Source organism: Coffea arabica, chromosome 7e (genome assembly GCF_036785885.1).
Source record: "Coffea arabica cultivar ET-39 chromosome 7e, Coffea Arabica ET-39 HiFi, whole genome shotgun sequence".
Taxonomy (NCBI): domain Eukaryota; kingdom Viridiplantae; phylum Streptophyta; class Magnoliopsida; order Gentianales; family Rubiaceae; genus Coffea; species Coffea arabica.
The window spans coordinates 596190-620561 of record NC_092323.1 but is presented as its reverse complement, the minus strand read 5'-3'; the positions used below and the strand labels follow the sequence as shown (position 1 = coordinate 620561).

The window sequence follows — 24372 nt, the reverse complement described above, 5'->3', positions numbered from 1 at the left end:
TCTCCTTCTCCTTCTCCTTCTCATCCATATCAATTCTTCGAAACCATAATCTGTAGTACTAGTGTATCTTTTGTTGCAACTTTAAACCCTAGCTAATCGTTTCACGTAATCAAACGAAATCCACAAAATTTTCTCTCGCCGGCGGTCGAATTCCCTGAGGTAACTAGCCGATGTGATTCTACGGCATTCATGCTGATCAGTTTTGGGATTTGGAATTTTTTTTTTTTTTTTTTTTTTGGTAATAGCATCCTTAAAATGGGTTTGCGGGGTACTTACCACACACACACACAAAATTTTAAAAAAAGGGTTTTGCCGGTTGTTCTATTTGTTCTGCGTGCTGGATTTACTGAATTACTTTTTGTACTTGTTTATAATTTTGTGATAAATGTTCTCTGAAGTATATTAGTTACTGTTTTGCTTGATTACGGATGCAGTTTTGGACTCTTCACTCTTATTACTCTCTATCTCTTTACCAGATTATTGTTTTTTGAGTGTGGTTGGAGTTAGAGATAATTTTTCTTTTTTTCCCCATTTGTTGCTTTTGGAGGGGGTTTCTGTTTTGGGGGGGGGGGGGAGGGGGGCGGTGCATTCGTTCTTACTAGGGTTGATAACTCTCTATGCAATGAGTGTAATCATCCAGTGGCAGAACTTCTCACGTCTTTTGAATATTGTGACATTTTTGACTAATTTATTTCGTCTTCATTTTGTTCTTCGGTTTATCAAGCAGAGACCAGAATATACAAATGGCATCTTCGGATGATGAGGATGGAATATTGCCTAGTGACGTATCTAACTATTACTTTCAATATGATAATGAGACAATTTCATTTGCTGAGTTGCCCCTGAAGTGGAATGATGATGAGAGCTTGGAGGGAAACAAAAAAGAGATTGATTTGCATGGCCAGACAGACAATGGACTTCAGACAATCTTTGAGCAAGTCATAGCTTGGAAATTCGATATTTCATCTAGAGAGCCTGAGATTTTGGTGCTGACTAGAAAGAAGAACTGGATAAAGCTTCTGAAGCCAAGGAAATGTTATGAAAAAACCATTAGAAAGATCTTGATTACTGTGCATTGCCTAAGCTTTGTCAAAGGGAAACCTGAAACATCAGCAAAAGTTCTACGGGATCATTTGACTAAAAAATTCAGGTTTCATGAGGACATCCCCCTCCCCCCCCCCCCCAAACACACACACTCACACAAAAAAACACCACAACCAAAAAAAAAAAAATCATCCTTCGTTCATTTATGGATTATTCATTTCTAACAACTTTGTGAAACTTCTAGATCATTTGACGGCAGTCCTTCTGAGGATGATGTGATGACCAATTTAATTACAGAAACTGTTAAGCGGGATGAGATTTTGGCCAGAGCCAAGGTTTGTCTGGATCTATCACTCCTAGAGCTGACAATATTGTGTTGTGCTGTGACATGCTATCCAATTTTAAACTATGAAATGCTTGTGGTCACTAGGTTGTTGTTAAATAAAATTGTATGTCTAGCATGTTGCAAAGCATGGATTAGACACAAATTGGCTCATGTTGTAACAAGTAATAACCTCAAAGAATGCTGCCTGATATTGTTTAAATTGTACAGGTTTTCAATGACTTTCTAGAAGACAAGTCCAGGAAGAAGAAAATTTTTGAGGTTCTGCTCCCTTTTCTACTACTTCCAGTCCTCCATTGAGAATTTAAAAAGAGAAGACAATTGATGAAAAAGAAACCTTGACAATTGATATTAGATCCAAAATAAGTTGGTGCTGTTACTGGTTTTTGCAGGAGGTTGGAACTACTGCAAGGTCTAGTTTCATAGTGAACGATGTTCCTGATGAAAATGGAGAAGATGGCTCTGATGATGAGGATGAGGACTTCTTTGAACATGTTTGTGCAATTTGTGATAACGGTGGAGATATTCTCTGGTAGCATTTTCTTTCTCATGTTTTTATTGCTCATCACCTGCTTATTCAATCTTGGCATTATTGTCGTTTTTAGATGAAACTTGGCTTGCGTAATAAGCAAGCAACAGAAAACATTGTTTTAAGACGCGCACTTCCCATTATTATTTCTTTTCCTTTTGCCATTAACAACAAAGGTTATAATATGTTTCAAATCAGTTGTGATGGGAAGTGTCTGAGGTCATTTCACGCAACAGTAGACGCTGGTGCTGAGTCAAATTGTGAATCTCTTGGATTTTCTGATAAAGAAGTTAAGGTATACTTCCCAAGCTAACTCATTACTTGTTCCGACTTTTTTTTTTTTTGAAGATTTTGAGATGCTATATGGTCTACCAGCATCTTTAATTTTGCCTTAATGCTTGTCATATTGATCAGGCAATGGCAAACCAAACTTTCTTGTGCAAGAATTGTCAGTATAAACAACAGTTGTGCTTTGTTTGTGGCGAGCTGGGGTCATCTGATAAATCAGCTGGTGCTGAGGTTCGTTCATTGAATTACCATAATTTAATGCTACATTGGCTTTTATTGATGTTGCTTCCTATGGATTGGTAATTGCATCTCAAATATATTGAGCAAAGTAAGAGTGCTTGTACTTAACAAGTAAAGAATAAGATCTCAAGTATCTCATGTTAATTGCAAAATATGGTCGTTGAAATGTGTCATGTAATAGTTAATGATGTCCTGCTTGTAGAACCGGATTGTCTACAGTGCATCTACCTTTTCTTAATTTTAATTCTTGTTACCATCTCCTTTTGAAAGTATTAGCTCCTCTGTGCGTGCCATATCAGCAAGTCAATGTGGTGTACAGACTTTAACTTGCCCTTGCCACTTGGTTTTTGTGGTCCCACCCTTGAATTTCATTTTGGTTCTCTGTTCTCGTCACGTTACCATTTTAAATGTTTTACATAAGAAACAAATCTGAAGTAATCTCTGCAAGTATAAAATCAACCATCCCTGGCCCCACCATATTCATTCTTTTGGATTCTGACGAGTTTCATAAGGGACACTCGTCTGCTTGACTGCATCTCCAAAGACTGCTCCAATCCAAGCGTCGAGTCTCCGTTTTATCCAGTCTCTCTCCAGTAGCCCATCCCCTGGTTCCAGTCTTCTTCTTGATTTGTACTATGTTTAGGCGCCTCTGGTTCCCCTTGCCATGGAGCTCTGACTGGAAATGAAAAGTTGCTCCAAAAAATAAAAAAAAGGGAGATTTAACTGTGATTCATATTCTGTTGAAAATTTAGTATACCAACAAAGCGGAAAATAAAGAAGCAATCAACATAAGTAGTACAGAATAATTTCACAAACTGGATTGGGAAAATAAAAACCTAAAGGCTTCAAGAAGCAGCGAAGAAATATGGAAGTTAGAAGCAAGATGTTATCAGCTTTATGGATCCAGAGTAAAGGGAAAACAAGCTTGATGTCATTGCCATCTGATGCCATAATAATCCTAAAACTTCTCTGATTGCACAACCACCACTCCTTCAAGAATATCTACCTTGTTCATCTTTGCTTCGCCCAAGAAATTACAGATTTCAATAGAATCGGCAAGTGTTGGAGATGGAGCCATCATGAAGGCTTTGATTGGAAAGTGAGCGTCGAACTTCAAATTCCAGTTTCTGGTGGCCTTATCGATTTGGTGAGCGTCAAAAGTGAGTCTCTTCCCCCTCATCTGGTTGTTGAGAGGTTTGATGAGTCATAGTTTCTGGGTCCGACAAATGAAGTTATTTCTTCTTTTACTGCATAGATGGAATACAACTGAGAGAGATGTGCCACATTAAAGGGTGGGACTGCACAGGACACGTGGCAACAATATGTTAAAATCTGCACTCCACTTTGTTTTTGCTGATGAGGCATGTTAGGAGCACCTAATACTTTTTCCTGTCTCTAGGCCCCTTTTTGCAATGTTTCTGTTGTAGTATAGTGTACATGTACAAAAGAAGGGCAGCGTGACCAACCACCACCAACCCCCCGCCCCCAACCAAAATCCCTTGATGATAAGTTCATGCCACACTAATATCGGGTGAGTGAGCATTTAAGGAACTATGAACTTGATGTGGTAATTTCCTTCGGCTGCAAGCTGATGTTGTCCAGAGGTGAGAATCTGGGAATCTTCATTTGCCAATTGCAGGTGTTGTCTCATGTATGTAACCCCCTGGAAGGAGGGTGATTGCATTGCGTTTTTATGTATTAATTATTGAAATACCATTCTTCCTCAATCATTCTGTTGCATCTCAAGTTTGCTATCAGTTTTTCTTGGAACTGTTATACAATTTTCAAGTATTTATTGAAGCATCATATTAGGACTTGATTAGTCTCTTTCATTTCAGGTTAAAAATCTATTGTGTTATTGGGTTTGTGTGGATGCCCTTTTTTGGGCTGCTCTAGAAAAACATGTTTCTTTAGGACACCCTCTACGATAACGTATTCAAAACACACTAAAACAGCCAAAAATTTCCAGAAGCATACGCCCCTTTCCTCCTTCCACCTGCACCTTCCCCTACCGCTCTTTTCCACTTCCACCATTACCTCTTATCAACAACCACCCACTTTCCTGCCTGGGCCAACTCTTCTCCCTACCCACCCGCCAAAACACAAAGAAAGAGGTAGAAGAGGGGAAGGGAGAAGAAAAAAGGAGGGGCAGGTGTGGTTGGCTGTGTTACTTTGACCAATCAGTCTACCCCAAGTACCCGTGTTGATACAGCACAACATGGGTACTTGCATGGGATACAAGTCTGACTTGTTGAATATTTTTTAGACACTTTGACTTTATTGTGTTGATAACTTTTGTCTGTCAATAGGAGAGCAGGAGAGATTGGTGAGACAACTAGGAAGAGAACTGTAAGATTGAAGCAGATCTAGCTTCATTTCTGTCTTTTTCTTGGGAGATTGGAGCTGCGGGAGTAGGGACTCTTGGGCATTGTTTCACCTCTTAAGACTTTGGAGCTTGGCAAAAAAATTGCTGGTTACTTCTAGTTTTCAATTTGATGGGGGAAGAGAGAGGCACATGCTCTGTGTTTAAGAGAACGAATTATAGATGTGAGAGAAGAGAGATGCGGTAGGTTTGAGGTGATAGAGGAGAGCAGACGCTGGAGGGATCGAGGGGAGAATTATTTTATTGTTACTTGTCTGTGAGTTTTCACATGTTACAAACATAGTGATTGGCTAATAAGTTTTTTATATATTTATTTTGGAATCCTTATGAGCTAGAGTCTTGTTGTTGATCTTAGAAAAATGCACATATTTTCATTGCAAGGTGGAAATAGAAAAGGAATAAAGTTGGCTGATTTAATGTTATATTGGTAATTAAAAGTGACAACTAGAATCTCTTTTCCATTAAAAAAGAAATCTATTTTGAATCAAGAAGGGGAAAAAAAAGCTCTATTTGACAATACATTAACAATAATCCATTTAATTGTGCTTTTAATTTCCATAAATTGATTGCCAATTACCTTAATTAAATCATTACAACCATTACTTTCACATATAAATTACTAACACATCACAATCATTATCTTCACATATAGAAGCTATAGTATATAATTTATAAATTTTCTAGAAATTATGCTGTATCCACGTTTCCATGTCTGAGTCATTAGAAGTGTCTCACATCCTAATTTTAGGTAGTTGACAAACTAGGCACTTAGACATGCCTGAATCCGATACCTTGTGGCCGAGTCTGAGTAACATAGGTGGTTGGGATTGTTTGGGGGTGGGTATGGTAGAGGTTTGTGGTGGGTGGCACGGTTTCATAACCATCTTCCAAAACACTCAAAAAAAGGTTTTTGTAAACATTTTACACAGTAAGCTACAATAAAATGTTTAGACAAACCCTCACAAAACACTCCATCCAAGTGGACCCATTAGTGTTACTTTTGTTTTGGAGTACTACTTGCAAGAACGGATGATATTTTGGCTGGTTTGCACCAGAAGAACAAATATCTTGCTTTCTTTATCTCAATCAACGTTTAATTTGATGTGAGTTTGAGTTTATGTCTCATGCATCTACTTGATTGCCAAAACTGACTATGGTTATTAGGATTGGATACGGCTCATAAACACCAAACATTTTGGGGTCTGGTTGTGATGAGTTGGCTAATTGTTTTACACTTTGAAGAATTAAAATTTTGTTACTCTTGCATGGCTTCCAGGTATTTCAGTGTGTTACTGGGACATGTGGTTACTTTTACCACCCGCGTTGTGTAGCAAAAGCACTCAAATTTAAGATGGGAGATAAAACAAAAGATCTTGAGCGTGAGATTGCTGCAGGGAAGACCTTCGTCTGTCCCATCCATACTTGCTTTGCCTGTAAAGAGCCAGAACCCGAGGACAAAACTGACTCGCAGCTGCAGTTTGCTGTATGTAGACGTTGCCCAACAGCATATCACCGGAAATGTCTGCCTAGGTACTCCTCTATTTTGTGGAATTTGGGAAGTTTCTTATTGAACATGTCTTTTATGTCTGTATCTGTGTTTGTGTATTTATACATTCTGCTGTTTTTGTCTCATCGGGAGTGTTTTAAAATGGCCAAAGTGAACAATAAATTTCTAATAGGAAATGATGAAGATTGCTTTTGAGGATAATAGAGACATGCACAAATACGAATATGATATCATATTATAATTCATACTATCTCATTCGGAGTGTTTTTCTATGGTCAAAATATACAGGGACATTGCTTTTGAGGATGACGAAGATCAAGGCATCGAGCAAAGAGCTTGGGAAGGCCTTATGCCAAACAAAATACTAATTTATTGCACGTAAGGATGTTCTGCATTTTTTTTGGTCTCCATTTAGACTTTTATCTGTCTTGATGCTTCTATTTGTTCTTGAAATTTAGAAAACACGAGATCAAGGAAGAACTTGAAACTCCTATCAGAAACCATATCAAGTTCCCAGATATTGAGGGGGAAAAAAGGAAACAAGATGCAGAATCTCTTGGCAAAGCAAAACTTGTGCAAAAGAAGACAGCTTTGCACAAAAAGAGAGAGATTGCGTCGGATGCTGCTGCTTCAAAGAATAGTATTGCAGATAAAGTAAAAGTTTTCCCCAGGTCATCCATGGCAGTGAAGCAGCTTCATTCTACCAAAACAAATGGAGGAAGGTTATCCATACCAGAGTCTTCCAAGAAACGGAAATTGGCTAATGTTTCTATGACAGAATCAAAGAGGAGGCCCCCAAGGAAAGATGGTAGATCCATTGGTGGTGATAGCAAGGCCTTCTTGGGTGAGCAGTTGTATGAGCAATATTATAACAAGGATTCCGGGCTTGCTACATCGGTGGGAGGATACACATCAGATAGGAAACAGCAAATAAAAGCGGCTAGATCTGTTTCAAAGGAAGCTGATGATTCACTGATGCTGGATGCTGATTCTCAGGAAAGGTAGCAACTTTTTTTGCTGCAATGTTATGCCTTTCTTAACCCCTCCCCCTTCACTGTCTGCCTGTCTGTTTTCATTTTGTCCCATAGAGGTTTAACATACTCTCAAGTAGAATGTTTTGTAATCTTTCTTAGGCATGTTTCTTTTTACTGGGGAGTGTTTGAATGATCATTTTTTGCAGGATTCTTTCCTTTGTGAGAGAAGCTGAATCGAAAATAACACTAGATGATGTTATCAAAGAGCACAAACCCCCATCAACGCATGGATCCTCATTAAAGAATGTAATACAAAGTATAACTTTGGGGAAGGTTGAAGGTTCTATTGAGGTATGTTATTGCAATATGTATACTTCATTGTGTTGTAGTCTTTCGGTTATCTCAATTGTTCTGAGCTTGACCAATGAAATATCCACAGGCACTTCATGCTGCTTTACAGAAGTTGGAAGAAGGAGGCAGTCTTGAAGATGCAAAAGCCGTTTGCGAGCCTGGGCTTCTCAATCAGATGGTAAAGTGGAAGGTACCATCCAGTTCTACCCTGCTTTTATGTCACAGGAGGCTTTATTTCATATTTCCGGATGTGAACAGAAGTATAAATATCTTTTATGTTCATTTCCATTTGGTATTTTTTGTTTCCTTTTTAGTTTGTCTATTCAACTGATATACATTACTTTACAGTTTTAGTTTCTGATTGTAAATGGTGTTGTGGTTGTACATGCAGCTTCATTTTTGTATGCTAATATATATGGCTCGGGAAGTTATTTATTTAGTGCTCCCATAATTTTACCATAACAATAAAAAGATTTCATGGTCTTGGCTCCATATTCTTGATCCTGCCACTCATAAGAAGATTTGTTGTAACATGATAATGAGAACTGAATTTTTGTTTGCAAGTGGCTGTAGTCCTTTCAACCTTCCTACCTCTGACTTCTTTGTTTAGCTATTAGGAATTTTAGGATCCTTCGACTTTTACTTGTTTCAAAGGTGCTGGAATCATGTTCTAATTCGTTGTCTGAATCTATATGATATGCAGAGTAAGCTCAGAGTTTATCTTGCTCCATTTCTATATGGTACGCGTTACACATCCTTTGGTCGCCATTTCACCAAAGTGGAGAAGTTGCAAGCAGTAAGTGAGCTGCTTTGTAGTCTTGGAATAGAAAATAAGTCTCTTTGGATTGGTGGAATTACTATGTTGTTGTTATGTGTGTGTGTGTGTGTTTTCCTTTTTTAAATCATACAGTAAGTTGTTAATAGCAAATTTATGAGTGTTTAATTTTTCTCCTATGTGATTATTATATTACTTGCTTACAGAGGACATGATGACTTGTCAGAACTCAAAGTTTAAATTGGGCTGAGATAATTGTTGGTGTTGTTGATCCTTTTTATTTTTAATTGTAGCATTGTGGCTTTGTTGCTGTCCTTAGCAAGAATAAGCAAGTTGTTTCATTCTGTGTACTTGTTTTATGTTTTTGTAACTTGCACCAAAAATATACTATGATTTATCAGTTTCTGTTGAAGGAAAAAAACTTGTAAAGAAAGAAAGTTAAGAGTTTTATTCTTGGCAAGAAATTGCAAATACCTTTCTACTTCATTACTTGATTTAAGTTTCTGATTAAAAGTGGAAATAAAATGTCACTATCAGTCTCTGTTTTGAAGAAAGAAGGATGAGCATTCCAAGTATGTGAGGTGAACTGACATTACATTAGTTGACTTGTACTATAAATCTTTGATTCCTGGACCTTGATGATCCTGATCGGCATTTTTGTACTAGTTCTTGAGGACATATTGGTTCTTTTAGATAGATCAGTGTCCATGGCGGGTTTGCATTTATAATGCTATTTTGCCCTGGGGAATTATGGAGGAAATTATGTGGATGGATGAACATCCTACTCAGATATTATGATTAGTTAGCTTTGAGCATTCGTTTTCCCCTCCCTACCTAATTTTGTGCTTTTATGTTTGCTTATTTCTGGCAGATTGTTGACAAGCTTCACTCGTATGTGGCAGATGGTGACACGGTAAGTAATCTGAACTTTCTGTCCTTGAACAACCTTCCTGGTGCATGTATGAGGGCTAACCAGAAAAAGGAGGAGGATAACAAGATCCAAACAATAAATTCTTGCCATTCCTCTGAACAGGTTGTTGATTTCTGTTGTGGTGCCAATGACTTCAGTTGCCTAATGAAACTGAAGATGGATGAAATGGGAAAAAGCTGCAATTTTAAAAACTACGACATTAAACAAGCAAAGGTGAACTCCATTTCCCTTTGTCTATAGTCTGATAATGTTAATATATCAGGAAAAATTCAAACAGCTCAAAATTCTCAGAGAACTTAGAAAATTTGTTTCCCCAGCTTATTTTTATGACAATCATCCTATTTAGTTTTTGAATCTTCATACATACGTTATTTATCAGGATATGATTTCCTAGACATACAAACCTGGTAGCTGGCATTTGCAAAGAGTCAAGATCTGGGTACCTTGTCTTCTAGGCCCTTCCCATTAGAAAAGATGATATGATTGGATCTCGAAAAGATGGATGCAATTTACTTTTAGAGATGATGCGCACCTCCTCTTATTTTCTCTGTAGTATCTATTCTTGTTGAGATAGACTGGGGCTTGGGGAATTTTGGCTGTTGACGTAGATATTTGCTTGTATGTGCTAACCTGTTTTTGTTTCTTCAGAATGATTTTAATTTTGAGAAGAAGGATTGGATGACTGTCCAGAAAAGTGATTTGCCATCAGGATCAAAGCTGGTAAGAAGCACTGTTTCTTTTAGTAGTATGATGAATAGCAGATGTTTTTAGTACTTAATGGTTTCTTGAATTTCAAGCAGATCATGGGGCTTAACCCACCTTTTGGAGTAAAAGCATCTCTTGCTAACAAGTTCATTGATAAAGCCCTTGAATTTAAGCCAAAGCTGCTCATCCTTATTGCGCCACAGGAGACTCTTAGGTAATTTCTTGTGCCCTTCCGTACCCTTCAACAGTTGTAAGGGCTGCAACTAATAAGGATTTGGAGTTACATTGTGGTTTGTTTCTTTTCCTTAACCAGGTTGGATGAAAAGAAAAATCCTTATGATCTTGTTTGGGAGGATGATAAGTTGCTTGCCGGAAAAGTAGACATACATTTCGATTCCTTCTCTCTCTACTTACATTGCATCTATTAGGATGTGGCTTGTTGCAGGAACTCATTCATTTCTTTTTTCCCTCTCAAGGCATTTTACTTACCAGGGTCTATTGATGTAAATGACAAGCAAATGGAGGATTGGAATGTCAACACCCCACTCCTTTATCTTTGGAGTCGCCCAGATTGGACAGTCAGACACAAGAAAATTGCTCGGCTGCAAGCCCACTTGCCCTGTGCAGAAAAAATGATGAGGCTGGAGGATGAGAGTAGCATCCCTGATTGCCACATGGAACCTCGTGATCTTCACTGTAATTCTACCATGCTAGCAGACTCTGTTGGTCTCCAGGATGTTTATCAACCCGCAGAAAGAGGAGCAAAGCTGGTAGAAAGTCATGTTGAAGGATTTTCCAATGGTAGAGGGGATGAACAGGCTCCCGAGGATCATAGCCATAAGGATCAAGCCAACGGCAACTGGGAGGACAGAAACAAGACTAGGATGACACGCGGAAAAGGGAACGAAGGAAGACCCAAGGGTCATGCCCACAAGCATCGGGCAAAAGGTAACTATGAGGGGGGAAACAAGCATATGAGAAGACACGGAGGAGGATCTGACATAAAATCTCCAGATAGCAAGCCTCTGCCCCGTCATTCCTCTCCTAGTTCTTCTTGCAGATCATGGGGCCGGTCTGAGAATACTGAGATGCCCTTGCATCTTGATGCGTGGAGAGAAGGTTATCAGCAATTAGAGCACCAGAGAGTTTCCGGTTTGCAAAAGCAGCATTATAGCTATCAAGATGCTGGGACGGTGATGCATAACAGCTTCAGCACTGAGGCGGCTTACTTGGATATGGGGAGCACATGGCAACACCGTGCTGGTCCTAGGTCGGATTATGGGTTTGGGGCCCCAGGCATGCAGTTTTTGAATTACCAGAGTAATCACACCAGTGGTTTGGGGGGTCATGGAGCACAATTTAGCGAAAGGAATGAGGCGTATGGAGTGCAGCCGGATGGAAGGGCTCAGGCTCGATTTTATGGTCACGAGTATCCTAACTCCATGAGTCACGGAACCCACTACATGGCAAGCCCTGCCCCTGGCTTCTCGTCTGTATACGCACAGATTGGAGCTTATTCTGAGCATAGTAGTACGAGTACATCTTCTGTGCATCAATACGCGCCCACGGTGAACAGCATGGGATCTTACAACACAGCCCCTCAACCTGGGCGCGGATCTGGGGGGTTGGGCTTTGCTCCTGGTCCTTATCGGCCCTATTCGAAGCAGAATTCGTCGGGTTGGCTGAACGAATAGATACGCTGCTGTCTTTTATAATATGACTTTGTTGACTTAAGTACATTATAGGATTTTTTTTTTTTTTCCCTTTGGTTCTTGAATTTTGGCTTCAAGAGGCGACGCCTCGCGGGATCGCTGGTTCCAAATTTGCCGTGACAATAATTATGAAGTAGTATAGTAAATTTATTTTTTTAAAAATTAAAAATTATATACAAGCTATAATAATATCCTACGAGTACTTTTTTTTTAAAAAAAATGTTGCAAAATTAAATCATTATCAATTTTGTTTAAATGCATCTTTTTCAATGAAGTAATAGAACCTTTTGAAAATTTTAAAATAATTTGTGAATTACCATCAACTTGATTTTTTTACAAATTTCTTTTGTAAAATTTATCTTTATTCTATTTTAAATAAAAATAAAATTTCATATTATAAATAATAAAAAGTTGAATAATTCTTGTTTTTGAAGACTTTGAAGTTAAAAAAAAAATAATTTGAAGAATTGTTTTTCTCATGTAGCGTAAGAAAGTTCATCTAAATTTTAGATGAATTTATCCTTGAACTAAGTTTCATAGATATTTTGAAATAAATTCAAAATTATTGTGATGGTAAGAATTATGAATTTTCAATTTTTTTTGGGGTCAATGTATATAGGAAAGAGAATTTGATAAAATATAGAGGGGTCAAATAAGATAAAATATTCTTAAAATTTTTTTTAAATTTTCTAAGCCTAAGGACTAATTTTTTTTTTTTTTAATTGACCCCACTTGCTTGTACGTGGCTCCGCCACTGTGTGCGGACCGCGTAAATCATCCTGTTGTAGAAAGAAAATTTTTCATTTTTGGTGATATGTTCAGCTGAAGCCACATTTTATTCGACGTAACGAAGGCCTATGACTACGTCACGAGGGGGACACAGAAAGTGCCTTCTATATTCAAAGGCTTTTGTAAATAAATCAAATGCTTGTGGTTCATTGTGTTCCACCTGCACGGTGAAAAGAATTTATTAAGCAGTGAATAGAACTGCGCTGTCCTGGGATGCAATAAGACATAGAAGAATGATGGCCTAATTAATGATCTTCGGTTTTACACTACACAACTAGATGGTCGCCGCTCAACAGGCAATCAAGTTTCTTGCTTTCTTTTTTGTTCTTTTTTTGGCACTTCAATTGCTACTATATTCTAGTCAAGACCCATAGAACTCTCTCTCGTTGAGTTTCCTTTTTTTTTTTTTCCTTTCTTTTTTTGGTTCGATGGAGGGACTATGGCCCCTTGCATTGGTACTAAACTAGGGGCGGCTACTCCTATCGCATCATCGTTCAGCAGACTGCAAACCAACTCTGGAGGGTCTTCGTAGGATTGCGCACCCGGGTTGCACTTCAAGCACAAATTGGCTAGACAATCTGCACATGCATTTCTTCCCTACACACATGCTGGATTTTGCATTCCCATTCCTTGTCCCTCCGTTTTCTGACCTGCTCCATGAGGTCCAAGTGAGGACTATTTGCTATCTCCTTCCTGTATCAGTGCGATACCAACAAGTGAGCCAGCGTAACCTTCCTATGACCAGTTTCCCCCGCTTTTTCCAGCTCAATTGTCATGCCCCATAGTTCCGCAGTCTTTTGACTCTTGTTAAAGTCTTCTCTACTAAAGCCAGATTCAGCGAAGAGAAAAGCGAGAGATCAAAAGGAATCGCAAAGTCAAACCAGTTATAAATAAGCTCCGAAAATGGATGCTGAGATCCAGAGCTTCATCAAGGTATGGTTTGTGGCCATTACATCCCTGTTTTACTCTTACTTTTTAGTCCAAAGGATCCCAACTGGACTCCCCAGACTTGTTTCTCTTCTCCCAATCATCTACCTCTTCATCACCCTCCCACTCAGCCTCACCTCCTTCCATCTTGGCGCTCCCACCGCTTTCTATCTTCTCTGGCTTGGCAACTTCAAGCTCCTCCTCTTCTCCTTCAACCAATGCCCCTTGGCGTCCAACCCACCATTACCCCTCCTCCACTTCATCTCCATTGCTCTTCTCCCCATCAAAACCAAAACCAATCTCCAACCAAACTCTTCTTCGAAGAATAGCAAGGAGCAAGATAGCCCGCATTTCAAGATCTCTGGAAGAGCCCTGTTGGTTTTTGGTATCAAGTTTTTGCTTTTAGCAAAAATCATTGTCATATATCAATACAGAGACCAACTGCATCAAAGCGTTATCTTCGCGCTCTACTGCTGCCACTTGTATCTTGGAGTCGACCTATGCCTAGCCATCACTGCTGTCCCCGTTAGAGCCATTCTTGGATTAGGGACTGAGCCGCAATTCAACCAGCCCTACTTAGCCACCTCACTTCAAGACTTTTGGGGCCGTAGGTGGAATCTAATGGTGACAAGTATTCTACGGCCCACCGTATACAATCCTATACGACGTAGTTCTACGCCGATTGTTGGCCGCAAGTGGAGCCTAGTACCGGCAGTTTTGGCCACGTTTCTGGTGTCTGGCCTCATGCACGAAGTTATCTATTATTACCAGTCACGTGCGAGTCCCACATGGGAGGTGACTTGGTTTTTTGTGCTGCATGGTGTTTGTGTGGTGGCTGAGATTGCTGTAAAGAAGGCGTTCAACGGCCGGCGGCAGTTGCCCAGGGTGGTGTCGGGGCCGCTTACAATAGGGTTCGTGGCGATTACCGGTGCCTGGCTGTTCTTTCCTCAGGTGATTAGGCACAGGCTAGACGTAAAGGCCATAAAGGAGTCCTATATTTGGTTACGTTTACTTGGGGAAAAGTTGGGCGTGCCAACCCAGTGGCTAGCACCTTTGCATTAGCTACCCTTCAGCTTTTGATCTAATTCAGGATCAGGTAGAGTATTTCTTCTTGTTCTGGAGTACTTTTGCAGCAGCTTCTTGTTCTGAAGTTGTTTACTAGTACTATCTGAATAAATGCCAATTCGTAGCTGCTGTTTCTGTTCTTTCCTTGAACAAACAATCGGAGAGGTATGATCAGAACTACTTTCATTTGTAGTGGTTGTCATGCTTCTCGTCTGGAATGATCGCTCGTTTACTTGCGTTGTTAGTGATGGAAGTTTGTCTCTTGTCAGTTATTTTTCCAATAAATGTTTTAGCTCTCTTTGTGGACATAATTAAATGGAAAGCAGGTTATAAAGCTGTAAAGGCAACATCAGAATTGGCACAGCTAAAATATTTATGTCCTGTCCCGAAGGAGGTATGAAAAAGGATGTCGGTCAGTGCAGAAACATACGAAGAAATTACGAGAAAGTAGTAACAAATGAGAGAAAAATAATTGTCTCAACCAATAATTAATACATGTTGCAACTCAAAGTTTTGACTTTAGAGATGATCCAATAACGGACCAGTTTGAGGAGTCAATAATTGCCTTTATCAATCTGCCCAGCCGCAACCCTCCGAGTTACTTAGGAATGGATGGACAAATCAAGTTTCGTGTTTAGAAATGGTAGTAAATGCTACTACTAAGCAGCAACCACCCCGGCTGCCTAATAAACCACCCTTGCAACTGTCACGCGACATCTGCCCTTGCGCTATAATATTTTACAACCACCCTTTGGTCCCTCATTTATTGTCTCCCACAAACTCTTCTTTAGTTTTGTATACCCAGAAGATTTATGGTCCAAAAGCATCCTCTCCATTTTCTATTCAGCCAACCTGAACATGCAGCCGTAGGGCAAATCACAAAGAACAACCATCATCTTCTTCTCGAGAGATCAAGGGGAAAAAAAAAAAAAGAAAGAAATGGGCGTTGAAATCCAGAACTTCGTCAAGGTATGGACTGCAGCAGTATGGTCTCAATTTTACACTTACTATGTAGTCTCAAGAATCCCAAGTGGACTGCTCACCAGACTTGTTTCGCTTGTGCCCATCTTTTACCTCTTCATCATCCTCCCCCTCAGCCTCTCTTCCTTCCATCTTGGAGCTCCCACCGTTTTGTATCTAGTTTGGCTGGCCAACTTCAAGCTCCTCCTCTTTGCCTTCAACCTAGGCCCCTTGTCATCACACCCTCCCTTATCCCTCCCACATTTCATCGCCACTGCTCTTCTCCCCATCAAAGACAAAGACGACCCAACTCATTTCCGTCCCTCCTCATCAAATGATGCTCAAAACAGCAGCATCAAACGACGTCCCCCATCCCAAATTACTCCGGAAATCATGCGCAAACGCCGGCAGTTTAAGATTATTCGTTTCACCATTAAGCTCGTCGTTTTGGTAACAGCGATCAGTTTATACCGTTATAGGGCGCATTTGCACCCGTGTTTCGTCACGGCCATCTACTGCTGCCATATGTACCTTGGCATTGAGTTTGTCCTGGCGCTCACAGCCGTCCCGGTTCGAGCCATCCTAGGACTGGAACTCGCGCGGCAATTCAACGAGCCGTACTTAGCCACCTCGCTCCAAGATTTTTGGGGTCGTAGATGGAACCTGATAGTTAGCACCATTCTACGTCAGATCGTATACGATCCAGTTAAGAGCATATTTACTCCAAAATTGGGAAGGAATTCGAGCTTGGCGGTAGCAACTTTGGCCACATTTTTGGTATCTGGTATAATGCATGAAGTTCTCTACTTGTACTTGTCTCGCGAAAGTCCCACATGGGAAGTGACTTTGTTCTTTGTCGTGCAAGGAATTTGTGTGACTCTTGAGATCTATGTCAAGAAGGCGGTGGCCGGCCGGTGGCGGTTGCATAGGGCTGCGTCCGGGCTGCTCACCGTGGGATTTGTGGGTGTCACTAGTGCTTGGTTGTTCTTTCCTCAATTGATTAGATACGGTGTGGATCAAAGGGTCATTGAGGAGTGCCATGCTTTCCTGAGTTTCCTTGGGAATATCTTGAGCCTGCCCACCTCGTACTGGAGACGTAAATTATGAGTACTTCGATTCATTACTTCCACCCTGTGATCTCGTGAGACCAACAAAATCAATCCTTATTTGTATGTTTGCCAGATTTCAATTTATATTATTTTGTTATTTCATTCGATCCTTATTTGAGGTTTCTTTTCTTTTCTTTTCTTTTCATGCCTAATGATTTTGTAGATTAAAAAAGGAGTTCATTGGTCACAACCTATACAGAATGGGCAAAAGAAATTGGATATGAATCGTCTTCCACCTTGAACGCAACAACAATACTTATTATATTTTCTATCCACCACCAACAACAAGTACTTAGTATACGAACAATTCATATTCGGGCGCTAATTCAAGAAACAATCATCATTTAACCAGCGCGATACTTTGCGGCCTTCTCCAACACGAGCGTAGGTACAAAAACAAGCTCCAAAGTCGTTGACCGATTTATATTGACATTCGAATAAGGGCAATAGCAGGGTGACAGACGTTCGTAACCCTCAAGATTGAAGACGTCAAGTCAACCCATATTTTCTTGTGTCTTTACTAGAGATATCTCGGCTGTGCGAGGCACAGTCTTGGCCCCTTCATAACTTAAATGGAACATATAACAGCAAAATTTTTTGGTACATAATAGACAAAAACACGAGAAAAATTGAGCATAAGAAGAAATTCCATTTATGAAGTTAGCTCTTCTAAATCAAGGAGACAATAAACACAGCATCTATTAAATCCATAACTGATCTTGAAGTTAATGACGGCAAGCAATGAAACAGGTGCACAGTTGAATACAATTGGGAAGGAAAAAAATCTGATTTTTCTGTGCAACTTTTAGAAACAATTTATAAAGAAATAGAAAAAGAGACTTTAATTGATTACATAGAGGAACTGTTTAAATGTAATAGTTGGTTAGCTACTAATCAAACATAATTAATCAATGTCCAAGGATTAAAAGTTTTTCATTAATCTACAAAACTTGATTCTATAGTCATAAATTAGACAATATATAAAAACAATACAAGTTCTTGCAATTATGCAAAATGACTTGCAATTGAAATCTTTTATCTTATCCTGTATGATACATCTTTTGTCTTGATCCATCAAGATAGAAGTAGGGAGATAAAAAGTGGGAGAAAAATCATAGATTTCTTGAAGGAGAGTTATGTCATGTGTCAAGAAATGAGAGTGCTACATTAAATTCTCATGTCTTCTTATATAATATGTAGACAATTAGAACAGAATGAAAATTGATTCAAGGATTGTAATGTAGTATTAGTATATTAAAACTAATCTAATGGCGATGAATTAGACAGTACACTCACTTAATCAAATAATTAAGGTTAAAAAAATTCATTGGGCTCAGAAGGAGAATAAAAGAGCCAGACTTGCTCGATTTGGCATGAAGAAAGAACAGAAAAAAAAAAAATGATATGCAAGAGGCAAGAAAAATATTAGAGTTATGCAACTTGTCAAATTATTAGGAAGTCAAGTAGCAACAAGGAGGCAAAAACCAAACCTCCCATTCTTCTTGTATACAAGGTAGATTTTTCAAGTACAATTTATCGTGATGTCGAATCAACTGCTGAGTCGGTCCAAAGCTTTTGATGATCCAATCTTTGATGATCGTACGAGAAAATAAATACTCCGAACTATTCGATGATTTTGGATAACGCCAGTAGGAACATTGGATGATTGAATAGATACACTTCCAAACACAGAAGTGCGGCATACCTTAAGAGGAACTTTAATTGTGTTTTAACAAATTCGCATTCGTTTCACCTTTTAATAATTCGTATGCAATAATGAGTGAGATTCATAATTCAGGTACCCCTAAAATTTGGTTCTAAGACGCCTTTTAAACCTTGAGGTTTCAATCAATGCTGCTGGTCCTCCTCAATCAATGCTCAGGAACAAAGTCCCAGAAACAAAGTCCCAAGTCATTGACCAATTCATAGAGGAAGTTAGTTATACCCTTCGTCTAGCTAATTAATTGTTTTTCATTTATCTTCTGGTACAGTTTTCTCGTCCATTCTTTTTCCCATTCCAAATGCATTAGTTTGCAGTCATTCGCCCTTCGACTCAAAAGAAGTGACGAGAAAGTGCTGAATTGATGAAAAAACATTCTAATTTTCATCAGTAGTGGTAGGAAGGATATAAAAGGTTTGCATTGCAAGTCGACAATGATGAAAAGCTTGGAGAAAAAGAAAATTAGAAAGTGTCAAAGTTGGTCGCAGAGACCCATCTGTTTAAAGAACAAAAGCAGAAACCGTTGCGAGGAAGATTTTTGTTCACAAATGAAGCAACTGCGAAAGCAAATATTGCACGAACGTCTCAAATGGTCACATACCCAACAAGTTAAAAGTAAAACTCGTAACCAAGTAAAAATTCTTCCTTGTTGCACCAGCGGAGACTTCAGATGGTTTCTACAACTGTAGGAAAAGTTAATGCTCCGTACGGTGAATCCAACGAACTTGACCCTTTCTTTTTTGGTCATTGAATCCAACGAACTTGACTTTTTTTTTGTTTTTTTTTTGCCCTTTCTTACAACAGTAGGAAAAATTAAAGAATCTAATAACTTTTTAAGAAAAACACCTGCGTTTACTAGTTTGGTGGTAGCTTTGGATAGTAAACGCAGTAGTTTGGTGGTTGCTATCTTCAAATAATTATTCCACCAAACTAATTTTGGATAGTAAACGCTGGTGTTTATTAGATTCAAGATAAATACCTGTCGTTTACTAGTTTGGTGGTAGTTTCCAGCGTGCGAAGTGGGGACTACAATCATAACAACTTCGCGTGGGACCGTTGTCCAATTGCCTTGTGGGTCCTACGTTTGGTTAAACAGCTCAAGTCTGAAAATTTTGAAACTTAAAATATTAAATTAAATATATTTGAGTGTGTGTCGTATTATGTAATAAATAAATAATTTATTATTTATTTTTTAAAATAAATTTTATCTAAAAAATTTAATATCACTCAATTAATTCATTCAGATGTTTTTGTTTTGTTTTTATTCATATTTTCTAAACATTTAAATATCTAAACCTACTAAATTTAGATACTTAATTGGTTTATCCTGAGTTAAGGCAGCCGGCAGGCAATAGTGAATAAACTATGTAACAGAAAAATAAAACATAAACATATATGTGGAATTTCTAAAGGGCTAAACAGTAAATATGTATATACATTAGTCTGAGTTGATAAATTAATCATCAGTCGATATAAAGCCCGGAGACAGGATAAAAATTTTATACTTGTCACAATCACTATTTGTGTCATGGTACAAATTTTTTTTTTTTGGTTCTTTTCTTTTCCTTTTTATTTGGATAAAAATTTTATATACTAACGTAATATGTTATAATTTTGTAAAAATAAAATATTATTTCTCATGTTTAAACAATATGTGGGGACTTCAATCCTTCGTGCACATATGCAAAAATTTAATTTCATCCAATTTTTAATTACATTTTTTTGTTCACAATACTAACATTTATTGCTTTCATTAATTGCATGTAATGTAATCACATTTGAATTCCTAATTCTTCCATTCATCTTTACACTCCACTTAATTAACTTATTCTTCTACAATACATACGAGTCAATTACCTTTTCATATATTATTTATCTTTTCATTTCAAAAACAAAATTGCAGCACTATGTTTGAAAAGTCCACCATTTTCTTTCTTCCCGCTCCTTTTTTTCTTTCATGTTACTTTGGCACCATTCACCTTATATATTCATTTTTGTTGGAGTCCGCATGTGCGGAGAGTTTTAAAAATATCTCCAATTATCGGGCAATTTTATGATGACTAAAATTTGCCAAAAAGGCTGCCCCTGTAATTTCAAAAGGTCATTTTTTGTGAACTGCAATTTTTTTTTGGGTCCCACGAGCAACTGCCCCTACCGTACATATTCCTCCCGCTTTATGGCAGCCTTCCTCTGCCCGGCACCGTACCCAGCAGAAACGTTCACTTTCCAGTTTCCACCGCAACCCTAGAATTGTCATATGATGTACCCAGGGCAAAACTCGTGACCAAGGAGGTATATGCGCGAAACCAAGAAAGCGTGAGAAATAAAAAATCAAAATGATAGCGTGCGGTTAAACTTATTATCATGAGCATGCTTGTTTATGCCTCCATTATCATTAGCATAGTACGCAATGCGCTTTTTATCGTCTCTTTCTTCGTAATATCGAACCGGAGACTGCTAAAAGCTTCAAAGTTATGGAATCATTTGAAATATCGAGATTTTTTCTTGAGTTTCTTCTTTTTCTTTAAAGGGAAACATCGAGATTTGAAACAGGATGCGGGACCTATGATTTAAAGAAGTGGAAGGACAAGGTACACTCATGTTGCATAAAGGACGCAACAACCCCTTCGGTGTCGGTACCCCAAAGACATTTAAGTCTCGACGGACGAATGAAAGGTCAGGATTCAACTCCTGCATTGATTTCTCGTCGAATTCACTTTAAAAATAGGTCGAGAACCACAATATAATAAAATAAGTAATGTCATTTTACAAGCCTCCTTTATTTCTTGAAGAAACCGTCGTGCTAAAACGTGCAACATTTTGATAGTATACAAGTGTCCAATTGGACAGAGTGTGATCGGAGTAATATATTGGTGGTTGAAGATTCAAGGTGAATCGGAGTCTGATCGAATTCTCCTCACAGATTTCTCTTTGTTTCCTATGGAGATTTTAAAAGCATCAAAAAGGCAATAACCAACAGGTTTCGTGCTAAGAAAAATAATTAATACTACTACTTGGATGATGATGATGAGATGCTTTCCTTTCAGTCGAGGGCACAAAGTCAAGTAATTTGGAGCCGTTGATTGAAAAGCTCGGGCCCACCTACGCATTTTCAACCCTTCCTTCTACGTCACATATATTAAATCAAATGACCCGCTAGTTATGGTAGTACTACATTTTAATAACAGGCAATCCAAAACCAAACTGGCTCTTGAATTGCAGAAAGCACACGAAAAGTCGCAGCATCCAGTCTGCGAAGAAGCGACAATATTACAACTGATATATAAAATCCCGAAATTCAGCGCTAGAATCACTAGAAGGGGACCACATGCATGCATGATTGATTTTAAAGTCAACTACGGACAAACAGTTGTCCATTTTATTATGACGGAAATGTCGAAGACCCCTTCTTGATGGCCCGTCGTCGTTTTCAGACTGCCCGGCTCCTAGCTCCTCAACTCGTGGCCCAGGACAGTGGAGATAAGGCCACCAGCCTACCATTCACATACTCGCCAGCTTGACTGAACTCTTCAAAAATCATTCTATCAATTTCCATCTTGGTCAACGGAGGGAAAAACAGCCACATACCGGTTGCAGCCACAAACCCAATTGTCAACGGGGCCGCAATTAACCGGGGCACCTCCCATTTTCCTCCCACGGCTGTCTTCAATACCAGTTCAATCATAACACAAATTCCATGCAGAACGAAGAACCAGGTCACTTCCCAGGAGGGCTTCGCGCCTGAGACGTAATAGTATATGAGTTCATGCATTAGACCAGAGACAACAAAGGTCGCGAAGATGGCAGCCAGTACGGCGGATCGATTCCCCAGTACGATCTCCGATATTGACCTGACGGGCTTGTATATTGTGTGCCGCAGTGCATTTGCTGCTGAGAGGTTCCACCTCTTGCCCCAGAAATCTTGCAGAGAAGCTGATAAGTAGGGCTCGTCGGAAGGTGCCTCCAGCTCTAGACCCACCAGGGCTCGGACCACGAAACTAGAGAGCGCCACCAGAACTTCAATTAGGAAAAACATCGCGATGCTATAGGCTATTTGTACAACTGCGGGGTGTACACTTTCTTTATATTTGGCAGCTAGCCCAAATATAACGGATAAAGCTAAGATCTCCGTTCCTAAATTATTTAAAAACGGTAGCTTTTTCTTGGAGGGTCCGGAAGAAGTAGATGAGGGGTTGACATTTGGCAGCTTGGTTCTGATGGGGAGAGCACCGGAGGCGATGAAGATGTGCAAGGGCATGGATTGGTCCGAGGAGAGTGGACCTCGTCCAAAGGCAAAGAGGAGCAGCTTGAAGTTGCCCAGCCATGTTATGAAGAGTGCTGAGACTCCTCTAAAGAAGACACTGGGCACGTAAAGTGGGAGAATTGTGAAGTGATAGTAGACGGGTAGGAGACAAATCAGCCTCAAGAAGCCTTTTGGGATTCTTGCAGCAATGAAGTAGCAGTAACTGAGAGATGCTAGCACCGATGCGAAAGCAAAGATTGAACTCTTGATCTCGTCCCCCATTTGGAAATGGTTTGCGAATTCCCCCGGTCAAACAAGGCTTCTGTGGCGTCGGTGGGATGAGAGAGCTTGCTTTATTGGGCGAACTGGAATGAGCAAAAGAGCGCAAGAAAAGAAAGTATTCCAATTTCCAACCGCCTGCGCACCTAAGTACAGCTGTTTAACGGATAATATCAGAAACCATCCCTGAAGTTTCTTTTAATATCATTTAGGCCCCTCAAAGTTTAAAAAATATCACTTACCTCCCCTATTTTTGTTATTTGTATAACAAAACTTTTTAAAAATCATAAACTACCCTTTCACTCACTAAATAAATAAAAATACTCCCAAACCACTCCGTTGACTCCAATAAAACCATCGCCTAAAAAATAATATCTCGTAGTACTCCTATGTCACAGTGGTATGGTCCATAAAAATTTATAAATTTGAAAAACAAAAAAGATATTTGCAAAGAAATGCACTGATATCAATTTAACTTTGTGTGTTCAAAACCCATTTCTTGTGAACCTCATAATTTTTTTTTCTAACGTCTTCTCAACTTCTATCCAAACTTTTAAATTATACAGATCATTAAAAAAATCAATTCAAAATAAATAAATAAATTATACCCCACACTATTATAATCACGAGAAGCAAACGATAAACAAAATTCAATTTTACCATAATTTACAAATAAAAAATTGCATAGTCATCCCAAAAAAAAAAAAGTAAGAGAGAATGTTAGAGAAACTAGAAAGAGAAAAATGTGACTTTTGTTTTTTGTTTATCTTTTTTTTTTTTAAAAAAATTTGAACTTCATTTATTCGATATATGAATTATGTATCAAATTAAGGTTAATATAGTCCTTTTAAAATTATTAAGGGAAGTAAGTCATATTTTTTAAACCTTGGGAATGTCAAGTAATATTAAGAAAAATCTCTACTAAGGTTTATCCCTTAGTTTGATTTTGTGGTTTAACTTTAACGGGTGAGTGAGGCATGAAGTGTGTGGACAGCATGAAAAGGAATCTAACTTTTGGCCATTTCGAAGTATATATTCCGTCATCGCCTTCTCCTATTGGTGTAGGAAAAAAAAAATTAATAAGATTCAATAACTCTGAACCTCTCTCGCTCAAAGACGGATTCAGTGCCGCTGCGTTTTGTTCTGTTCAATTGTTGCATTGCATGTGTTCAATTTTTTGGCATATGAATCAATAAAATGCTAGATTAAATATGTGTCAAGTATTTTATTTTTATATGTTACTTTTACTATGATTACAACAATGTAATATAAGTATATATCAAGTAATATAAAAAATATAACAACCGGACGGAGTCGCACCTTGTTTATTTGGATTGTAAATTATTTGAGATATTTTTAGTGTAACACTCTTTGTGATATGATGTTTGTGAGATAAAAAAGTAATTAAAAAGATAAAAAACTGTATTAAAAATTATAATGATGATATAAGCAAATATATTTGAGAAAATAACCCATTGTCCAGACAAACTACTCACTC

At 38.6% G+C, this 24372-nt stretch overlaps 4 protein-coding genes across 5 annotated transcripts; 3 read left to right on the top strand and 1 right to left on the bottom strand.

The window, feature by feature from the left end:
- The first annotated feature begins 19 nt into the window (after window positions 1-19).
- On the top strand, window positions 20-11892 carry LOC113689912 (protein ENHANCED DOWNY MILDEW 2-like). 2 transcript variants are annotated; one of them, XM_027207716.2, is made up of 19 exons: window positions 20-159; window positions 728-1150; window positions 1289-1379; window positions 1598-1648; window positions 1780-1919; window positions 2115-2211; window positions 2331-2435; window positions 6104-6357; window positions 6623-6712; window positions 6793-7335; window positions 7515-7659; window positions 7748-7849; window positions 8363-8455; window positions 9306-9347; window positions 9468-9578; window positions 10014-10085; window positions 10166-10284; window positions 10384-10447; window positions 10547-11892. In XM_027207716.2, the coding sequence occupies exons 2-19, from the start codon at window positions 744-746 to the stop codon at window positions 11762-11764; spliced, it is 3744 nt and encodes a 1247-aa protein (XP_027063517.2). In that variant the 5' UTR covers window positions 20-159; window positions 728-743; the 3' UTR covers window positions 11765-11892. The 2 variants fall into 2 exon arrangements, with proteins under 2 accessions (XP_027063517.2, XP_071915679.1); XM_072059578.1 differs by lacking the exon at window positions 8363-8455.
- A 737-nt stretch (window positions 11893-12629) lies between these two features.
- Window positions 12630-14811, top strand: LOC113691035 (long-chain-alcohol O-fatty-acyltransferase-like). The gene has a single exon (XM_027209204.2). It carries the CDS (start codon window positions 13475-13477, stop codon window positions 14558-14560), a length of 1086 nt encoding a protein of 361 aa, XP_027065005.2. The 5' UTR covers window positions 12630-13474; the 3' UTR covers window positions 14561-14811.
- A 111-nt stretch (window positions 14812-14922) lies between these two features.
- On the top strand, window positions 14923-16734 carry LOC113691034 (long-chain-alcohol O-fatty-acyltransferase-like). The gene is made up of 2 exons (XM_027209203.2): window positions 14923-16307; window positions 16389-16734. The coding sequence occupies exons 1-2, from the start codon at window positions 15503-15505 to the stop codon at window positions 16628-16630; spliced, it is 1047 nt and encodes a 348-aa protein (XP_027065004.1). The 5' UTR covers window positions 14923-15502; the 3' UTR covers window positions 16631-16734.
- A 4778-nt stretch (window positions 16735-21512) lies between these two features.
- Window positions 21513-22994, bottom strand: LOC113689639 (acyl-CoA--sterol O-acyltransferase 1-like). Its single transcript, XM_027207384.2, has one exon. The coding sequence runs from the start codon at window positions 22875-22877 to the stop codon at window positions 21807-21809; it is 1071 nt and encodes a 356-aa protein (XP_027063185.1). The 5' UTR covers window positions 22878-22994; the 3' UTR covers window positions 21513-21806.
- Window positions 22995-24372: the final 1378 nt, after the last annotated feature.